Here is a 20490-nt window from a genome sequence, read left to right as displayed (position 1 = left end):
TAACTAAATGTAGGCATGGTTTCTTACTGTAGGTCCTTTAAGCTTCTGTCCACTTACCCTAAATGAGTTTGTGAAAGCAGCCTTAGACTCTCTAGCGCCATCTTGTGTCTGGACTTGGACCTGCCTGGACCACACTAGTGCCAGCTGCAGCACTACGTCATCAGCGTGCTGTGCCAGTCGTATGGGCTGCACATGCGCACACGCAGCTCTAATGCCGAGCTGTGCCAATAGAAGCGCATCCTGTTCCTGCGTTTCACATGTAAAAATAAAACATGTCAGGTGCCGTTTCACAAACAACTCAGATTTCACTGACTCAGGCCGACTGAACTTACCCAAACAGACTTGTCAGTGTGGATGTGGGTCTCGGTTCATCGCGATTCACAGTCTCAAGTATTTTTTGCAGTCTCACTCTATTGAAGACAAATAAAAAATGAATTAAGTCTGTACATCTTGCATCAATTGGCAGCAGTGTAGCAATATTTTTCACACAGTTTGTTCCTCTTGTGTTACTGTGTGGGTTTCCTCCAGCCAGGTTCCCCCAGAAACCTAAAACTTGCACCCGGCTAATCCCTCCACTATTTCAGGCATAAATCCTGGCACAAGATCTATGGTCCCGGGGCACGGTTTGCCCGGTGGCAGGTCGGGTCATGCAGAGGACAATTCCCATACGATTTCACATGTTTCTAATTATAGGGCTACTCAGTTTGGGGGGAAATATCCTGTGTAAAACGTTGAAAGAAATTGATTTATAATTTTGTAGCTCTAGAACAGAAGCATAGGAAGGGGGGGAAGTTATTTGATTTGATCATGGCCCATTGGTACAGTATGGTTGTACAGCACACTGGAAATTCTACCTGTTTGTCACATCTTGCGGAGAAATGATAGACATCACAACAATGTAAAAACAGGGAAAATATGTTCGTTTAATCTGCCAAACTAACTATTCTGTATATTATTATCATTGTTATTATTGGTAGTATTGCTGTTTATTTGTCAATTTCCCTTGTGGATGAATAATAGTCCAAATTTAAAGGGGGGGGTATTATGCTAAATGGACTTTTTCAAGCTTTCCATCATGTTATTAAAGGAATAGGCCACCGTTTTTACATACTAAAATATGTTCTTACCTCACTTTAGTCGAGTTAATATATCCCCGTCTGGTCTTTGTCCGCGCGCTCTGTCACGCAAACGGAGCACATACGCAGCCTCTCCCAGTTGTCACATAGCTCCGAAAAAGCTCACGATAGAAGCTACCAAGCTCTTCCACGTGTTCCCTATTTAAATAAAGTTACGTGAAGTGTTTTCATGCGAAGTATATTTACACAGAAATGTAACATGTCGATTTTATAAGCAAATAAAAAGGGGGACTATATTGTGAGGCGTAATGATACGAGGAGTAAAACGTCTGCGCAGTAACTCCTAAAGGTTATTGACGGAAGTGAGCGGGGGAAGTCTTTAGGAGTTACTACGCGGACGCTTTGCTCCTCGTATCATTACGCCTCACAATATAGTCCCCCTTTTTATTTGCTTATAAAATCGACATGTTACATTTCTGTGTAAATATACTTCGCATGAAAACACTTCACGTAACTTTATTTAAATAGGGAACACGTGGAAGAGCTTGGTAGCTTCTATCGTGAGCTTTTTCGGAGCTATGTGACAACTGGGAGAGGCTGCGTATGTGCTCCGTTTGCGTGACAGAGCGCGCGGACAAAGACCAGACGGGGATATATTAACTCGACTAAAGTGAGGTAAGAACATATTTTAATATGTAAAAACGGTGGCCTATTCCTTTAAGTCATTCCCTCATTAAAAACATGCCTGAAGTGTTGCCTTGGCACATTCACGTATTTTTGAGTAATCTGTAAAAACTCTGATGGCGGCCATTTTAGGGATAGGTTTGCCTGAGTCCTCCTAGGAACGCCCCCACCTCCTGGAGACGCCTCCGAGCTTTCGTCACCAGCCGAGTAACCAACCACTGCTCCTCAGCAGAACCCCCTCCCCACTGATGCCACAGACAGCGTGTGGAGGGGGCGTGTCGGAAAGGCTCAGAGGTTCTTAAAGAGACAGAGGCCTATTTCAAGACATTCACTACAGCCATTTTGAGAGAGACATTTTATACAAGGCAGTTATTCTAATTTAATGCATTTACAGACCAACAGAAGGTTTGCTCATCATTGTAGTGTGATATAGACTGGTGCTATGTGATTGAAAAAAGCACAAGACCCCCTCTTTAACCCTGTGGTTCCCAGTCTTTTTGTCCTGCGGGCCATTAGACATTTTATTCATACTTAAAGTAACCCCTTTGTCGGGTTTGCTGCCAATTATCTAATTAGCTAAAACATTAAAAGCCTTATAATGCAATACCTTGAACAGATCTGCAAATAAAAAACCTATATCATCACTTTGCATTATCGGGCGTCAGGTTAGCTCTCGTGCCTTTCTGTGTGGAGTTCGCATGTTCTCCCCTTCCCCTCTTCCCCTACCCCTCAAAACATGTATAATAGATTCCCCTCTGGAACCAGAACTCCCCTGGAAGTGAGATTCCTAATCTCAGTGGGACTTTAAAGGTCAAATAAAATATTATTTTCTGACGTGCTGTATCAAATTTGATACACACATTTTCAACGTGATTTCTCTAAATTAAGTGAAACACGAATGAATGAATTTTTAGCGTTGACTTTTTGAAAAAGTCAATTATTAAGAGCTTAAGTTAAGTTAATGTTATGGTGAGTGGACAATTGTTTATAATGTCTTTGTGAATTGTCTTATGTCTTGTCAGTATTTTGTGTTGATACGGAGCAGCTGAACTGTAAAACAAATTTCGGATCTTTGCATCTGACAATAAAGTACTTATCTATCTATCTATCTATCTATCTATCTATCTATCTATCTATCTATCTATCTATAGTATCTATCTATCTATAGTATCTATCTATCTATCTATAGTATCTATCTATCTATAGTATCTATCTATCTATCTATCTATAGTATCTATCTATCTATAGTATCTATCTATCTATAGTATCTATCTATCTATCTATCTATCTCTATCTATCTATCTATAGTATCTATCTATCTATAGTATCTATCTATCTATAGTATCTATCTATCTATAGTATCTATCTATCTATCTATCTATCTATCTATCTATCTATAGTATCTATCTATCTATAGTATCTATCTATCTATAGTATCTATCTATCTATCTATCTATCTATCTATAGTATCTATCTATCTATAGTATCTATCTATCTATAGTATCTATCTATCTATAGTATCTATCTATCTATCTATCTATCTATCTATCTATCTATAGTATCTATCTATAGTATCTATCTATCTATCTATCTATCTATCTATCTATCTATCTATAGTATCTATCTATCTATCTATCTATCTATCTATCTATAGTATCTATCTATCTATAGTATCTATCTATCTATAGTATCTATAGTATCTATCTATCTATCTATCTATCTATAGTATCTATCTATCTATAGTATCTATAGTATCTATCTATCTATCTATCTATCTATCTATCTATCTATCTATCTATCTATCTATCTATCTATCTATCTATCTATCTATCTATCTATCTATCTATCTAATAGCACGACGCAGTCTAATCAGCTATGTGCTAACTACCGACACTTGCGCAGGTATTTTACAATAAAGAAACAAACAATACTTGAAAATACGAAAAAATTACTTCTTTTTTTTTGTCACATAGCACCAGTCTATATCACACTACAATGATGACCAAACCTTCTGTTGGCCTGTAAATGCAGTAAATTAGAATAAATGCCTTGTATAAAATTGCTCTCTCAAAATGGCTGAGAGAGCAATTTTATAGTAGTGAATGTCTTGAAATAGGCCTCTGTCTCTTTAAGAACCTCTGAGCCTTTCCGACACGCCCCCTCCACACGCTGTCTGTGGCATCAGTGGGGAGGGGGTTCTGCTGAGGAGCAGTGGTTGGTTACTCGGCTGGTGACGAAAGCTCGGAGGCGTCTCCAGGAGGTGGGGGCGTTCCTAGGAGGACCCAGGCAAACCTATCCCTAAAATGGCCATCAGAGTTTTTACAGATTACTCAAAAATACGTGAATGTGCCAAGGCAACACTTCAGGCATGTTTTTAATGAGGGAGTGACATAATAACATGATGTAAAGCTCAGGGGCGGACTGGGACTTAAAAACGGCCCTGGACTCTGACCAGTGTGGCCCAAATTAGCGTAAATGCGCACAGCACAAATACATATTGACATTACCCAAATCTAAAAGACAGCAACAGTGTAACGCCTCATTTGAAAGCTAAGACCTACAAGAGTGATTGCAACTTTTTGTCATGATTTTGTTGTTTTTTCATTACTTTTGTGGCTTTGGCATTGTGTTTTAGCACTTTTTTGTGGCTTTTTTGTTGCTTTTTTCATTGCTTTGTTGCTGTGTTTTTGTCTCTTTTTTGTTGTTGTTGTTTTTTTGTCATGTTTTTGTTGGTTTTTGTCACGTTCATGCCACGTTTTTGTCACATTTTTTGTTGCTTTTACGGCACGTTTTTGTCCCGTGTTCATCCTCATTTTCGTTTTTCTGTTTTGGCGCTTTTCTTTTGAGCTTTTAGATTTGGGCAAAGCTCGGTTAAGGCGTAAAATTAGAGATTAAAGAGAAAATTGAGAGGTCAAACCAGTGGCCCTTCTGTGCTCTTCCAGAATGGACATATGCCCAGTCCACCCCTGGTTAGGCTTGAAAAAGTCGATTTTGCAAAATATCCCCCCTTTAATAGTTGACTTTTTCGAAAAGTCAGTGCTAATAAAACATGGGATTTTTTTGTTTCGGACTCCGACACGTGACCGGGAGTGGGTGGTACTGTGGAGCTCTATGGTCCAAAATGTTACGCAGTGTGCCTTTAAGTTTCAACTTCCTTTTAAAATCTGAAATAATTATAAATGCGTGTCTTACGTCTTAGCCTTCTGACTGATCAAAGAAAGACGTCCCACAGGTCCTTTTCCAAAAAAAAAAAAGAAGAAAATACTGTTAAATCGCTGTACTCTCCGTTCATACCAGTGTTAATTTCATCGACTAAAATATGTAGTCTTAATTTTAGTCAAAGTGATATTTTTGACGAGTAAAATTGGACTAAAACTAAATTAAAAGTTTTTCATGAGACTAAAACTATGACTAAAATGTCAAAGATAGTTTAGTCAACTATAAAAAGACTAAATAAAAATTAAAAGGAGAGACTAAAATCATCCAAACTTCTATTGACCGTCTGAAAGAGCCTCAGATCATGTAAATTCTCTGCCAAAGGATCAGCTCTGAGCTTTGTTCATGTGGAGCAGCTCCATGAAGCAGAGGAGCAAGATTAAATATGATTATGATGAATATTATCAATGCAAAGTCGACTAAATTAGTCTTAAAGGGGGGGGTATTATACAAAATCGACTTTTTCAAGCTTTACATCATGATATTATGTCATTCCCTCATTAAAAACATGCCTGAAGTGTTGCCTTGGCACATTCACGTATTTTTGAGTAATCTGTAAAAACTCTGATGGCGGCCATTTTAGGGATAGGTTTGCCTGAGTCCTCCTAGGAACGCCCCCACCTCCTGGAGACGCCTCCGAGCTTTCGTCACCAGCCGAGTAACCAACCACTGCTCCTCAGCAGAACCCCCTCCCCACTGATGCCACAGACAGCGTGTGGAGGGGGCGTGTCGGAAAGGGTCAGAGGTTCTTAAAGAGACGGAGGCCTATTTCAGGACATTCACTACAGCCATTTTGAGAGAGACATTTAATACAAGGCAGTTATTCTAATTTACTGCATTTACAGACCAACAGAAGGTTTGCTCATCATTGTAGTGTGATATAGACTGGTGCTATGTGATTGAAAAAAGCATACCCCCTCTTTAAATTTAGTCGACTAAATTTACTTGCAATTTTAGTCGACTAAAACTAGACTAAGATTTTTTCGACTAAATCTCGATTTAAAATGACATTACATTTTAGTCAAAAGACTAAGACTAAAACTAAATTAAAATATGTTGTCAAAATGAACACAGTTTCATACTCACAGTTTTATTGCATAGGAGCGCGGCCGGATCTGGCCCGGCTGCCGCTGACCGTAGCCCTGGCGGAGCGCAGTGATTTGGTTCGGTCGCCGCTGCTGCAGGAGGAAGGACCGCGGTGTCTAACCTTCTTGTTTCGGTTCAGCCTCGGCTCTTCTCTCGGTGGCTCCGGGTTCGTTCGCTAAAGGGCCATTCCCAAGAGTGACGCCGCTGAATGAGACATAAGACACGGCATTAAAAAAGCAAAAGGACAGTCGGAGCAGTCGCCATTTTACCCGCACGCTTTCCCTGACAGCACCGTTAGCACAACAATGGCTCTGAAAAGAATTCACAAGGTAAGGAAGTGAGCGGCGAGGCCCGGGCTTTCGCAGTTTCGTTCGGGGATTTCGAGCTCGGGTTTCGCCTCGCAGACTCAGTACGTGCGGGACCTTTTAAAACACGAGAACAATCTTTAAGCGTACGTCTGAAAATGTAAACGCTAGGGTTTCTTCACGCAGCTAACGGTATGAGAAGCGAGTGACGACAGTGAGCATTGCGCCTGTGTTGTGCCGAACTTGGTACCCCCTGTCAGAAATCGCTGTGCCCGATGTAAAGATCTTTATTATCTGTGACGCATCACTCTATCCACTTGTTATATATCTCAGGAGCACGTTTCGCAGGCGCCTTAAAGATACGCCATCTAACTTTCTTTCAATTTCTCTTTTAGTTATCATTTCCATTTTCACACGTCTGACAAATTCACATGGCAGTGTTGTTGATTCTGTCCATGGTAAAGTTGCATAACAATCTATGCTGTTGTTTAAAAGCAGGGCCTGCAATTGGCACTTGGATAGATGGAGGTGCTTGAAATGCTGCAGCACCGATCTTGTAGTGACTCTCAACATTTAGGTGGAAGGGTGTCATTTTGAAAGACACATGAGGACAAAATCAGACTTGTAGCTTAGCATTAGCATGTATACCATAACTTAATACACAGTTAGAAACACAGTTAGAGTCTGATCTGAACATCAGCCTAGTACATGTTGTGTCCATGGGCAAGATTTTATCCCTCTTGGGCCTTTGTCATGTTCTTGTATCGTGAAGTAAACTCTGTTATCTGGATTTATTGGTCAATTAATACTACAGTAGGGCTGGGACTAAATATCGTATTTACCATAGTTTACCAAGTATTGCGATACTTGACAATACTTGTGTATTTAGGCATTTTTATCATGCACTCCTTTGTTTTCCAGTAACATTTACACAGCACTTTGTTACATTGAGTGTTAAAGTGACAGTCTGGAAGTTTAAATGTTGAAAGAAATTTTCTAAAATGGGCAAAATTAACCGCCTGGTTTTGCATGTTGATGTAAAAAAAAGCGATAAATATATATGTTCCCTCCTTCCCGGATCTCAGCAACTAATCAGAGTCGAGTATCCTCCCGGCTTGACCAATGAGACGAGCTGTTCCTGTGAACCAGCCGGTCAGGTCCAATCAGGAGAGAGAGGAGGGAGGAGCTTGATCATTTACTTTTGAGAATTCCGTTCCTGCTCTCCTCATTTTGCAAACTAAGAAAGGCTTTCTGGTTAAAAGGGGAGGGATTTGATTCATCTCCATCTCTCCTCACTTTGCAAACTTACAGACGATCACTTTAATGCACTTTTCAATCTTAACACTTACTTAAAACACTTGAAGTACATGTATTCTTATTGTATAATGTACAAGAATAGAAATGAGTGGCTTTCTGTTCTAAATGTTTATAATGACCAAAGGAATAAGCTACACACACACTTTTCATTTTACACATTCTAAGAAGAAGATATTGCTTATCATAATTACCTACTGTATCCCAATATCCGTATCGGCCGCTGAGTATCGTGATACGTTTAGGATCATAACAAAAGTGTTTCGTCCCAGCTCCAGGCCTTGTATTTAGTGTGACATGTCTAAAATGTATCTCTTCAACTGTACTCAGATGCAGCCTATGTGGATTTATCACATGCTATGCCAGCAAGATCATGGTTATTATTCTGTTGCCCTTTTTTTCGATTAGTCATCCATAAAAGCACATATTTTGAGAAACAATTATGCTTTCTCGTGTAATTTTCCTACCAGATTTAACCCTCCTATAAAGCTGTGTTTGGCATGTCAAAAAAAGACAGCATTTTTACTGGGATGCCTACTTTGTCACAACACCTGTCCGCTCTCTGTTTAGCTGCTCGGCTACAAATGACACCGCACACCACTAACCTTTAACAAACCACTATGACAGACCCTTCACTGATTTCTCTCGATGTGCTTGGAAATAAAATAAAAAAAAGCCGTGTCAGGGCGATAGTGGACACATTAATGCCACCAGTGACTCGTTAGCACCGGAAGCTAACGTCGCTCTCCCAACGGTTGCTAACACGGTTTAGCTACAGATTTCCCCCGATTAAGGGTTGATAAGCCCACATTGAACCCTAAACGACAACGGGATTTGTACAGTTTCTTGTACTATCACCGTGTCACGACGTAAACGATGCTTTATCCAATGATTTTTGTTGTGATATTCAGTTGACAGATATAAACTACTGCCAGCTATTAGCATTCGGCTAGCCTTAGCTTGGTGGTCGGGGTGTCTCGTAAACCTAAGCTGTCGCCCTGCGTGATTGTTTTTACATTTATATTCCGCTTTAACCATATATCTAATGAAAAGTCTGCTTTGGCATTTTCTAGTAAACGTCTCCAATGCCAGTTTACTACGTTTATGCAAAGAACGTATATTTTTGTTGCATTTGATTTCCCCATCTTTTGTCATTTTAATGTGTTTTTATTGAACGTCGCGGGGTCTTAAGCGCGTGCTGATTAGTGCCTCGACTGTTGATTTGTTTTTGATAAATCCTCCCGTGATAGAAAGGCTTGTAACAAAGCTAGCTTAGTGTAACGTGTTGTATAGGCCCCGCGGCTTGCTCTTGTCAATGCATATCCAGGACAGTTATATTTTACACTTTTTTTTAAGCGTAGCGACCACAATAAAGTGCACTGTTCGTGTTGCATTGGCCACGATTCCCTGTGATTATGTGAAGCTTTCAGGCTAAACGCTAGGCTAATGTTTGCATCATGCGCTGAGCTGCATTAGGGCTAAACAGAGCTAACGCTGAGCCAGTGAACAAGATGCTGAGGATGTCGCAGAATCACTGTTTTCAAAGCGCTGCCAATGCAATAGTGTTGTGCTAGCTAGTAGGTTACTCAAGTCTACAGCATAAGGGAAGAGATATACAGTAAAGCTAATAAAACGTATCTATTATGTTATTTCTATTGCCATTAACCCCTTAACTCCCACCTGAACCGAGCACATTTTCTCCAGTTTGGCTTTACCCCAGTCCAAAAGCTTCTGGAAAAAAAGCTGTGAAAATGGCAACAAAACTGAGACGAAAACAATGATGGAAATGTGACAGAAAAGTGAGAAAACGTTGGCAAAAAAGTGACAAAAAAATGACAAAAATGTGACAAAAATTTGATAAAAATTGGACACAAAAAAAATACAAAAATGTGACAAAAAATGACAACAAAAAAAAAAATGCGACAAAAAAAAGACAAAAAAATGACAAAAAATTGACCAAAAATGACAAAAAAATTACAAAAAAATTACAAAAATGTGACAAAAAATGAAAAAAAATTGATAAAAAATTGACGAAAAAATGACAGAAAATTTGGCAAAAAATGGACAAACAACAAACAAAAAAATGACGAAAAAAATGACAAAAATGTGACAAAAAAATGACAAATGTGACAAAAAATGGAGCAAAAAATGACAAAAAAAAGTTACAAAAATGAGTTGAACACCCAACAAAACAATGATGGAAAAAAGAATCTGACGAAAAAGATCCTCTCGGTTCAGGCGGCAGTTAAAGAGGTTAATGCTCTTTGGTACAATACAGTGACCCCGCCGTCAGGTTTATATTATCCACTCAACTAAATGAAAGTTAACACAGACATTCTGCTAGATTGGTTTATCATAGAAATGAAATGATTTAACTTACATGTTGTTTTTTGTGTCTCTCAGGAATTAAATGATTTGGCACGGGACCCTCCAGCCCAGTGTTCGGCAGGACCAGTAGGAGATGACAGTAAGTTTTCACGCAAAGCAGAAATGTCACTGCACCTGACACGTTCAAATGCAAAACAAAGTCAAAAACACCAGTGTATGTGCGGTCAGTGTTCAGAAAAGCAACCGTGCTCATTTCTTGCCTTGTAGTCTATGAAAACAGACGGCTTTCTTGATGGTACAATATTGTTTTCCTTCGACAGCCAGGCACACACAAGTCAGTGATACAGTGTAGTTTTTATTCACTTTTTGTTCGTTCTCTTCACAAAACAGACCGTGTTTTTTTCTATTTTGACTTTACATTAATAAAATGAAATAAAATACTGAGATAATAATGAGGTAAAACATCACCTCAGCTATGTCTAAGGAATAGACATTTAGGATGAAATACTGTATATCTCTAAAAAAAAAAGGCATGTTCCGGATTCACAATGTACCTGACAAGACTTTTCACTTTTGCTTTCATAGAGAGTAATAAACCTGATTATAATAAATGTAGTTGTTTTTTTTATTTTTATGTTAAATAGGAAACATTTGCTGTAAGTGCTATAAAAACACTCCCTCCACTCTTATAACATGCTTTTGATGTTATGAAGGTTTGTGTTAAGCTGCAGCAAATGCACATAAATACATTGTTTTTCTTATTGACAACAATAATAGCGTAATAGCTTGATGATGTTGATCTGCTTTTTCCTGTCTTCAACCTGACCACAGTGATATGGTTCTTTTTTCTAATCTTTCACTTCCGCTTTTGTACAGTATATTGAAATAGATTGAAATAAGCAAACCATTATTATGTAAACCTGGGCGATTTCTAAATGATGTCATCTGATGGAGAGACATTAGAGTTTAGATCAGGCCCAAGAAATCCACCAATCAGATGTGCGTTTTGATGGGAGGTCATGTGACCCTTTCAGCACGTGCTTCAACACATGGCCACACGTTCGTCCAACAGGGAAATCTAGGCACGAGCCCAACGTGGGCCACGGCTCGGGCCAAGAATCTAAACTCTAAGAGACATTACTGGATTCTAAGGGATTTTCCAAATAGAAGTCTCCTCAGTCCTGCAGTGAGTGAACAGCAGGAATAGAGATGTGATATATGCATTTTGAAAAATCACACACAAAAAGACACCGCATAGTATTTTACCCAGTAAATAAAATTGTGCCTTTGCTGTGAGCGGCTCAGCTCTCCTTAGACGTGACGGTAACTTTGCCAGGAGAGGGTGCGTCTCCCGCTCGCATTAATGGCGGAGATGTAACTAAAGGGAGCAGAAAGAAAGAAGTAAGCGGACAGCGCGTCTTTGCATCATACGCTTTTGCACAGGCGCTCTTCAAGGATCCAGGTACAAACATTGAAGCCAGAGAAGAAGAAGGTGATCCGAGGCACTCTGACTTAAATAAAAATCCCTTATTCTTATCGGGACGTCACTTTACCGCGCTTTGAAAGGCAGCCGAATTTGATGCTTACCTACTGCAAAAATAGCATTTTCTGTATCGAGCTGGTCATTGGGAGCATGTTTTGTATTGATGGCAACAGTATAGTCCAAAATGTTACGCAGTGTGCCTTTAATTCAATATTTTGTATTATGTTTAATTCATAAGCTCTATAATTGGTTTCAAACCAGACCAATATACCAAAATATATTATTGGAATTTGAGTATATCTGGACCAACTTGGATCGGGAACTCATTGTGCAAAAAGGGGCTGTTTGTATATTTTTTGATAGTTGATAGTCAACCAGGCCTGTCACAATAATTACTGTATCGACTTATAATCCAATAAATGACAGAAAAGCAATATCTTTTTGGCTCATTAATTATCCTCAGTACATTTAATACACATTTTCCTTTTTGTTTATCCTAATTTTGTTACTAAGTTTAAGTTTAAGTTTAATGGTTTTGTATAGCCCAATATCACAACAGAAGTCGCCTCACAGGGCTGCAATAAAACATTAAGGCAATAAAACAGAGCAATAAATATGACAATTAAAAGTTCAGGTGAACTTGAACATTTTTACTGAAGTATATTGTGTTTCATTGAGTTTAATTTTAATTGCTACTCATGTTTTATTAAGGATATGTTCCTCCTTTCTTTTGGATTTCTGAAATTCCACATTTGTAAGTTCATTGCAGTGGCATCAAGTCGTCCACAGTATCGTTCATCACAATATTTTCCTTCCTCAATATATCAAAGCCTTAAATCAGCACCACTTTGAAATACTGCATTTTGATGTGATCTACTTCAGCAGGGTCAAAGTGCTCGATGTTTTCGGTGTGAGTCGCCAGGGTCGGTTGAGGGTGTGGGTCTTGAAGCACTTCCTTAACCTCCATAATGTTATAATACTGAATGACTTCCTATGATTTCCTTGAGTGGTGTATTATGCGCCTGTTGAGTGGGCTTTCGTGTGAAGAAAGGTATGCGCCGCTATTAAAAGAGCTGTGAGAACACTCAGACTGAACATCAGCCAGGACACTGCATCAGTCACACGTTCGCCCGGACCAAATCAAAAAAACTGTCCGATAGTGCGCTGTCGTCATGTGCCTATTCCAAATCTTTCACGCCAAGTGCCACCTCGTAAGATATTTGACCTGTTTTCAACTCAAGGACCACAAACCAGGACTAAATGAGCTCTAAAAGGGTTGATAATAAATGAAACGATGTGCAAACTGGGTGTAAATCATGTCGAAACCAGAAAAACACCCTCAACATGACCTTTAATTTACAACTTTGTGCGTTTTATACACAATGACTAACAGCTTAGAATGTGAAGAGGTGGGCGTTAAAGTAATGATGAATTACCAATGTCTATGTCTTGTAGTAAAAGGAAATTTGTGGAAGCGTCATTGTTTATCAACGGGTTAGAAATTGAAAGGGCACATGAGATTAAGTTTCTCGGCATCATGATTGATGAACACTTGACATGGAAATCGCATATTGATAATGTCAAAGTAAAGGTGTCCCAAATAATAGCTGTGCTGTATAAAGTCTAAGATTCTCTCAATAAGAATGCATTGTTTTTGTTGTATAGCTCATTGATTGTTCCATATCTGACCTATTGCATTGAAGTGCTGCAAAACATACATTAATCACATTTTTCTGTTACAGAAAAGAGCGATTAGAGTCGCCAGTGGAAGTGGATAAAGGGACCAGACCAGTCCTTTATTCATACAACTAAAAACACTGAAATTCTGTGAATTAGTAGAGTTTAACCTTTTAAAAACCATGTATAAAGCTCACCAAATAATTTACAAAGCAGATTCAACAAGAGGCAAGGCAAGTTTATTTCAGCACAATTCATACACAAGGCAATTCAAAGTGCTTCACAGTTGCATAAATACAAGAAAGCAAATAGAATCCATAAAAACATCAACATAAAACTAATCAATTACAGTAAGAGGCAAGAGTGCAGATAAAATACTTTCAGTTATATGCATTTTTAAGTCTTGTTGAGATTCACTCTGTCTTGAGCACTATTTCGCAAAAGCAGATATGAACTAAAAGGTACTGAGGTTTATACAAAACCCAGGTTTCAATCTGCAGCAAAGGAAAGATGTTTCTCAATCAAAGGAGTCGCTCTGTGGAACAGTCTTGGTTGTAAAGTGAAAAAATCTAATTCCATTGAAGTGTTTAAGAAATATGTAAAATTATCAATGTTACACAAATATGACACTGTGGAGTAGCAGATCAACTTTGAGTATTTTGTGTTTTGATGTCATGAAAAAAAAACAAAAAAAAAGAAAGACGGCTGCATGAGACAGTTTAACATTTAAATGAACTGGAACTGTAAATGATTTTGTGTTGATTAGGGGCAGACGTTATAAGTTTTTACTTCTTTCTGTCCTTTTCATTCATGCTAAATGCTGCTGTTGCATTTTTAAATGAATGAAATAAATAAAAAAAATAAAAATGAAATCAATAAGAGTGCCCACTTCAAAACATAGTGAAAATGGGACAAGTAAAGTTGTGTTATGGGACACGGTGGGACGGACTTGAGAAATGAAGGCTTGTTTGGTGTTTCTTCCAGCTAAACACACACATAATGGGAAAGGTCACAACTTTAGGCTCATGTGTGGGGAAGGCCTCAGTAGCTACAGTATGTGCAGGAGCTGTAGGTGCTGGTATTGGACTCACTCATCCTCCTCATGAAGAAGAGGTCAAGTGAAGTGGGCGGGTTTTTCCACAGGGACAATAAGATGAACCAATATTTATTAAAACATTTCTGTAATTGTCAAGCCTGTTCTTCTCAGTAAAACCTGTTAATTTCAATGAGAGACTGTTGCAGATGCATCGCCTTTTGGTCGGCACGTCTCACTTCCTGTTTCCAACTTCAAACAAACCGCGAAGTCTCAAAGAAATTCTCAGGAGACCCACTTTCTTTGTTTTCTTTATCGTCGTCAAACCCACAGCCTGCACATGTCCGACGAGGAGCCTCTTCACTTGTTTGCGTGACCTGATTATGCCATTTTAATGTTTATGTTGTTGTTGAATCAAGAATTCAACCTGTTTTTGTGTCTTTTCTCTTCTAGTGTTTCACTGGCAAGCCACAATAATGGGACCTGTAAGTATTCAACAATGTGCTGTGTTCTCCTGAAGCATTCTGGGTAATGTAGGCTTCAGTAAAGGTCAATCAGGGCTTCTGAAAGTGATTGTTGAGGTTTGACAGTAGAGGGAAGAGACCTCAGTCTCTAAAGTGAAGTTTAATCTTTAACTTTTTGCAAAGTGGCAAATATTTATTGGCGGCTTTTCTTACAAAAGGTTGGATTTACTGCAGAGTTTAGGAAACGGGAGGAATGAAGCTTCGGATCACGACAGTGTTATTATGATTTCTTTCTCATTCTTTTTATACTGCATGTACGTTTATTAGGAAATGTAATTCATTAAAAAATAGCTAATAAGAGGAAAATGACTATTTATTATACAATTCATTCTGTGATAATTAACAATGTTAAACATTATGCACCTTTAAAGCATAAAGCATCTTTATCTTAGGTGAGCTTGCACTATGACAGCACATCTCCCATTTGTTCTTTGAAAGCTGTGAATCCTGCTTATGAATTTACTCCCTGTGAAGAAAAGATATGCAAGAAAAACATTTTAGTTTAAAGGGACTATGCGGAGTTTAAAAATGTTAAAATGATGTACTTCCCTCCCCGTGCATGTTCCAGTAATATCCTATGGTGTGGAATGAACCCAGACCTGTTCACCACAACTGCCTCTTAAAGCCACACCGCGGAAGATTTCACCCAATAAACAAAACTGAAATACAAGCGTGTATTTTATGATAGATATTTTCACCATTGAAAAATACCTCAAACAAACATGTGGCTCGCCTCTGCTAAAACATGACCATAACTTAACCGGGAGTGGGTACATCTCCAGCTCGTTTCCAAGGAGATGTCGACTAAAGTCAGTAGAATTGAGAGTTAAAGAGGTTAGGCCCTCATCCAGATCCATTCTTTGATTATTCACTGCAAAAATAGGATTTTCTGTGTCAAGCTGGTCATTGAGAGCATGTTTTGTGTTGATGGCAACAGTATAGTCCAAAATGTTACGCAGTGTGCCTTTAAATCCTCCACTGTCACTCAAAAAGTTAATCTGGGTCTGAAGTGCCGTCACGCACAAGCTTAATATAGAAGCTGCAGTTACACGTAAGACCTGAGGTGGCAGTAGTGAGTATAAAATGGCCCCTTTAAACTTTGCTTATTCCTTCTTGTATTGCTTGTATTTTTTAAATAAATCTTCAAAGAAAATCCCGAAATATAAGGCTCAAGACATTTAAAAGTCTGTGGCTCTCCTCCTTTCCCTGTAAGAACTTTGAATACCCAGAATGCATCACCTAATACATTTATAACACTGTTGTATTTCCATGTTAAAAATGCTCTCCGTCCCGCTGTAGAACGACAGTCCTTACCAAAATGGGGTTTTCTTCTTGACCATACACTTCCCCACAGACTACCCCTTCAAACCGCCAAAGGTGAGAGCTGCACACTTGTTTAAACCTCGTCCTGTTCGCCTAATGTTTCTCGTCTCACGTCCTGGCTCCCTGTTTGCAGGTTGCATTTACCACAAGAATATACCACCCAAATATCAACAGCAACGGCAGCATTTGTCTTGACATTCTGCGGTCACAGTGGTCTCCAGCCCTCACCATCTCCAAAGGTACTTTTACAATCGATAATTTTTACTATCAGCACCTCTGTGACAACTGTAGAACATTGCTAGACCGACAGTAACTCAATGTTTGGCTGTTGTTGTGTTCACGAGCAAGACATTTCACCCTCTGTGTCCATTCCAGTCGCAGTATGTGGTTGATCGTCACTAGGGCTGGGAAAAGCAGGCACCAAAACAAATATTCTATCTTTAGAGAATAAGTTTTGATGCCTGTTGGGTCCAGGGACCGCATAAAAGGAAGGTTCAGCTCAAGTCAATGATACGCATTTTAAATAAATAGTCTTTTATGGAGTAAATGTACATTATTAGGAGAGAAGAGGCGGAGTGCTCACTGGATCACCGCGTAGTAGAAGAGTAAATTTGGTAAAAGAAAATAGCAAACAAACTTACGAATCAGGTGCTCTTCAAACTCGTGGGGAAAAGCATGCTTTAAAGGGATATTTCAGGATTTTTGACAAAGGGCCTCATTTCCTAGTTATCCAGAGTGTTGCTGATTTCCGATATTTTTTTTGTAATTTATGCAGTTCTTATGTTTGAGTTTTGTGGTGCTAGGCTAATGCAAGGCTAGCGCATTTCTATGGTATCAGCTAGCCTGCATTAAAAACAGTCTGACCCGCTCCACAGAGCACCTGAGGCAAATCACTTATAACACCAGACTAAACATATAAATGTCTGTGTCCATAGAGTAATTTTAACCATTTTGCATTTAAAATAACTTATATTTGAGCAGTATCAGCTTCGTGGTTGTATAAGCTACGCAGCGGTGGAGTGATCTGCTAGAAAATAGTCCCTCAAAATGCGATCATCCATGTGATGCAGGTCAGTTGACTCTATGGACACAGACATTTATTTGGTTAGTCTGGTGTTATAAGTGATTCGCCTCAGGTGCTCTGTGGAGCGGGTCACACTGTTTTTAATGCAGGCTAGCTGATACCATAGACATGCGCTAGCCTTGCATTAGCCTAGCACCACGAATTTCTTCAAATATAAGAACTGCATGAATTACAAAAAAAAAATCTCCAGAAATCAGCAACACTCTGGGTAATGAGGCCTTATGTCAAAAATCCTGGAATATCCCTTCAAGTGAAAAAAGGATGAGCTGAGGCACTCTGAGTTTGTAGAAAAAGGGTTTATTAAAAGCGATTACTGATGCGTTTCAACTTAACGGAGTCCTCATTTAAAACAGGGGGGTCTCACATGGGGCGACAGTGGCACAGATGGTAGAGCGGGTCGTCTCATGATCGGAAGGTCAGAAGGTCGATTCCCACCTCCTGAAAGTGCACACTGTCGCTGTGTCCTTGGGCAAGACACTTCACCCACATTGCCCCCAGTGTCTGCGTACATTGGTGTATGAATGAGAGTATGAATGGGTGAGTGGATCCTTGCTGTAAAGCGCTTCGAGTGCCTAATGTAGGTGGAAAAGCTATGTAAGACGTATAGAATACCATAGACATTTTTCTAAACTGCAACGCGGGCAGTGACACGTTTACAAAAGCTCCAATGCATAAACTGCAATATTATTTACACACAACGAATCATTTAAGATGGCAGAGAAGTTCACATTCAGCACGGACCAAACAGACAAGGAACTGGAGGAGCACAGTTACCTAAACAGTGTGGAGCGTGTGCGATCACAAACATAAAAAACAACCTATAAGTACAGAAAAAAAAACATCAATGTAGAAAAGACTGGGGCCCCGGCAAATTAGAGGAAAAGGGAAAATTCTATTTCCTGATTTCGACCTGAGTAAGTCATGGCTTTGAGGCGGTCGATCCTGAACGTCTCCCTGCGGAGGAGGCGGAGGAGGCGCTAGTTTGTCACCGCCCATGTTCTGCGAAATGACTTCGATAACAAGAGCTCTTCGTGAGTTAGGGCGGCTGCTTGCATGTAATGTTGCGCCATAGGGTACAGTGCATTTTACACGTACATTATTGTTCTGTTTTATGGTTCTAGATCAGTGGTTCTCAACTGGTGGGTCGAGACCCGCTGTGGGTCATGGAACCGTTTTCAGTGGGTCGTGAGCCTTTCCCAGAAAACATCACTACTTGGGTTAAAATGATGGGATTGTTTTGATCATATTTTCAGCTTTTTTGGTTTATTTTATACATTTAACAACCATTTTGGAGGAAAAGACAATACGTTACACGTCTAAGTCATATATGGGTCGTGCCTTGTCATCTCAGTTCTAGAGGACAAATATTTTAGTATAGGTAAACCAAGTATCTTTTAAATACTGTTATTTTATTCACCTTATTCCGGACGTTCGCGTGGGCGCCGCCATGAATTGTGCCCGCCCCTTTTCTCCTATGTGTTAACATGGGGCTGGAGAAATCCGCATAAAATCAGTCACTACACGAAAACAAAGCCGTTTTCAGGCCGACAGAGAAACGCTGCAGTGTTGACATGTCGGTGCAAATGAACATCGGCATTTTACACAAATCAATCGACTAAACATCAGATTTGAGCGGAAAACATTTTCCCTCGTTCTCCGTTAAAATGAACGGGCTTCGCGCTCGACCAGAAGTGTCTGGACAACGAGGTGCCGAGAAAACGCAAAAAGTGGCAAAAGTGGGCGGGGCGGAATAAGGTGAATAAATGTAACGGTATCCAGCCCTAATCGCCACAGACGGGGCATTAAAAATCAGCCAAATCACCATGTGATCCGTTTGCTGCGGTAGCCTTTGACAAACAACAAAGTAGCGACTACTCATCATGCACTTCTGTGTGTGCAGTCCTCCTGTCCATCTGCTCCCTTCTGTGTGATCCAAACCCGGACGACCCCTTAGTACCCGAGATCGCCCGCATCTACAAGACGGACAGGGAAAAGTAAGTCCTTTTTGATCTGTTTTCTGTTGCGCATGTGAAGACCGAGGCATGTTGTGCCCATGTGTGAAACGTTAGATCTACATGTTACACAAATACTGTTTACACACATTTAAACTCTCATTATACACCTTGAATCCAGCCTGGTATCGCTCTCTCCTGCTCTGCGTTTTTCAATGAACCGACTGCAGGTCTCGACAGGTTTGTTACAACAATGAGAGCTGTAACTGGATCCCGTCTGTCCAATATATATGTACTCATGATATGGGAAACGATACACTGGAGGTTTCATTGACTTTACTATGATACTCTACAGTAGTATTTCACATTGTTTCGCTTCTATTGTTGCAGTTTTTATATCCAATTTCACGGACTTTACTTAAAGATTGTTAAGTAATCAAAAACACTACTAGTTTATCGCACAGGCCTGCAATTATTTAGGAAACATCATGTCCTTTCGTTGAGTAGGCTATATGTGAATACTTTTTGTCAAGCTAGTGTTACATTCTGTCCTGGGCAACATTAAACAAAACAAGAGTCAGATTTTGGTGAAACCCCCTGGAGGCTGTGAGTTAAGTGGCTGAGACTGAAGCAGACGGCCACAGATCTCCACGGCATTGTTTTCGGTTGAAATACGATGAGGGGAAACGTCCAGTCATTATTACGCAGAAGTGGCAAACGCGACTGTTCTGTGTTTAGTCAAAGTTTTCCCACCGCACTGGACCATTTCAGATTGCAACATGGAAGTCCTTCATGAACTAAAGAGTTGTGTTTGTTGGTAGGAAGAAAGGAAAAAAGCAAAAACTGAGTGTTGCATGCCGTGTGCTGTAACAGATCTATATTCCAGACAAATGGCACTTTTTATTAATTATTAAAGAACACAAAAGAGGCTTTTCGCAGGGCATTAAAAGGCCTTAAAGGTCATGAAATGAATTGTGCCAAAATCAAGGCCATGTAATTCAAGTACGTTACCAGGACTAAACCCGGATGTGACTGTGGCTCAGGTGGTTGTAAAGGAGTAAATGGTTATGAAGCATGTTCCTAAAAAGGGCATAGGGGCGGGATCTTCACTGTCGACTCCGCCCTTGCGTGACGTGTAGCTCGCGCAGCTCCAATGCTAATAGTCCGACCCTCGTGAAGTACGAGATTTCTAAAATTCTTATTACGAAAACCAGCCTGGTTTCTTTAATTGTGACTAAAGGTCAGCTCACACTACATGACTTTTATGCCCGATTTTGCTCTAATTCTCAGTCGTGCCGAGTCTAATCGAGTCGCGTCTAGTTGAAGTCAGTCACACAGAGTCGGGTCGTGTAGTGTGGGGGGGTCACGACTGTACTGACGTTCAGATCGTGTAGTGTGGGCGGTA

At 39.8% G+C, this 20490-nt stretch overlaps 1 protein-coding gene across 1 annotated transcript; it reads left to right on the top strand.

Moving 5' to 3' along the window:
* Positions 1–6096: 6096 nt before the first annotated feature.
* Positions 6097–19143, top strand: ube2d2 (ubiquitin-conjugating enzyme E2D 2). The gene is made up of 6 exons (XM_079556299.1): positions 6097–6391; positions 10085–10148; positions 14656–14687; positions 16026–16103; positions 16183–16288; positions 19034–19143. The coding sequence occupies exons 1-6, from the start codon at positions 6368–6370 to the stop codon at positions 19129–19131; spliced, it is 402 nt and encodes a 133-aa protein (XP_079412425.1). The 5' UTR covers positions 6097–6367; the 3' UTR covers positions 19132–19143.
* Positions 19144–20490: the final 1347 nt, after the last annotated feature.

This window comes from Gobius niger, assembly GCF_951799975.1.
Source record: "Gobius niger genome assembly, chromosome: 5".
Taxonomy (NCBI): Eukaryota; Metazoa; Chordata; class Actinopteri; order Gobiiformes; family Gobiidae; genus Gobius; species Gobius niger.
Note: the sequence above shows the minus strand (reverse complement) of the source record. Positions and strands in the feature narration are given on the sequence as shown.

Bases quoted from the DNA above. Each gene is read 5' to 3' on its own strand.
- ube2d2 (XM_079556299.1), top strand. From the start codon at position 6,368: ATGGCTCTGAAAAGAATTCACAAG. The intron at 6,392-10,084 runs GTAAGGAAGTGA...TGTGTCTCTCAG, and splicing joins CTCTGAAAAGAATTCACAAG to GAATTAAATGATTTGGCACG. The intron at 16,104-16,182 runs GTGAGAGCTGCA...CCCTGTTTGCAG, and splicing joins ACCCCTTCAAACCGCCAAAG to GTTGCATTTACCACAAGAAT.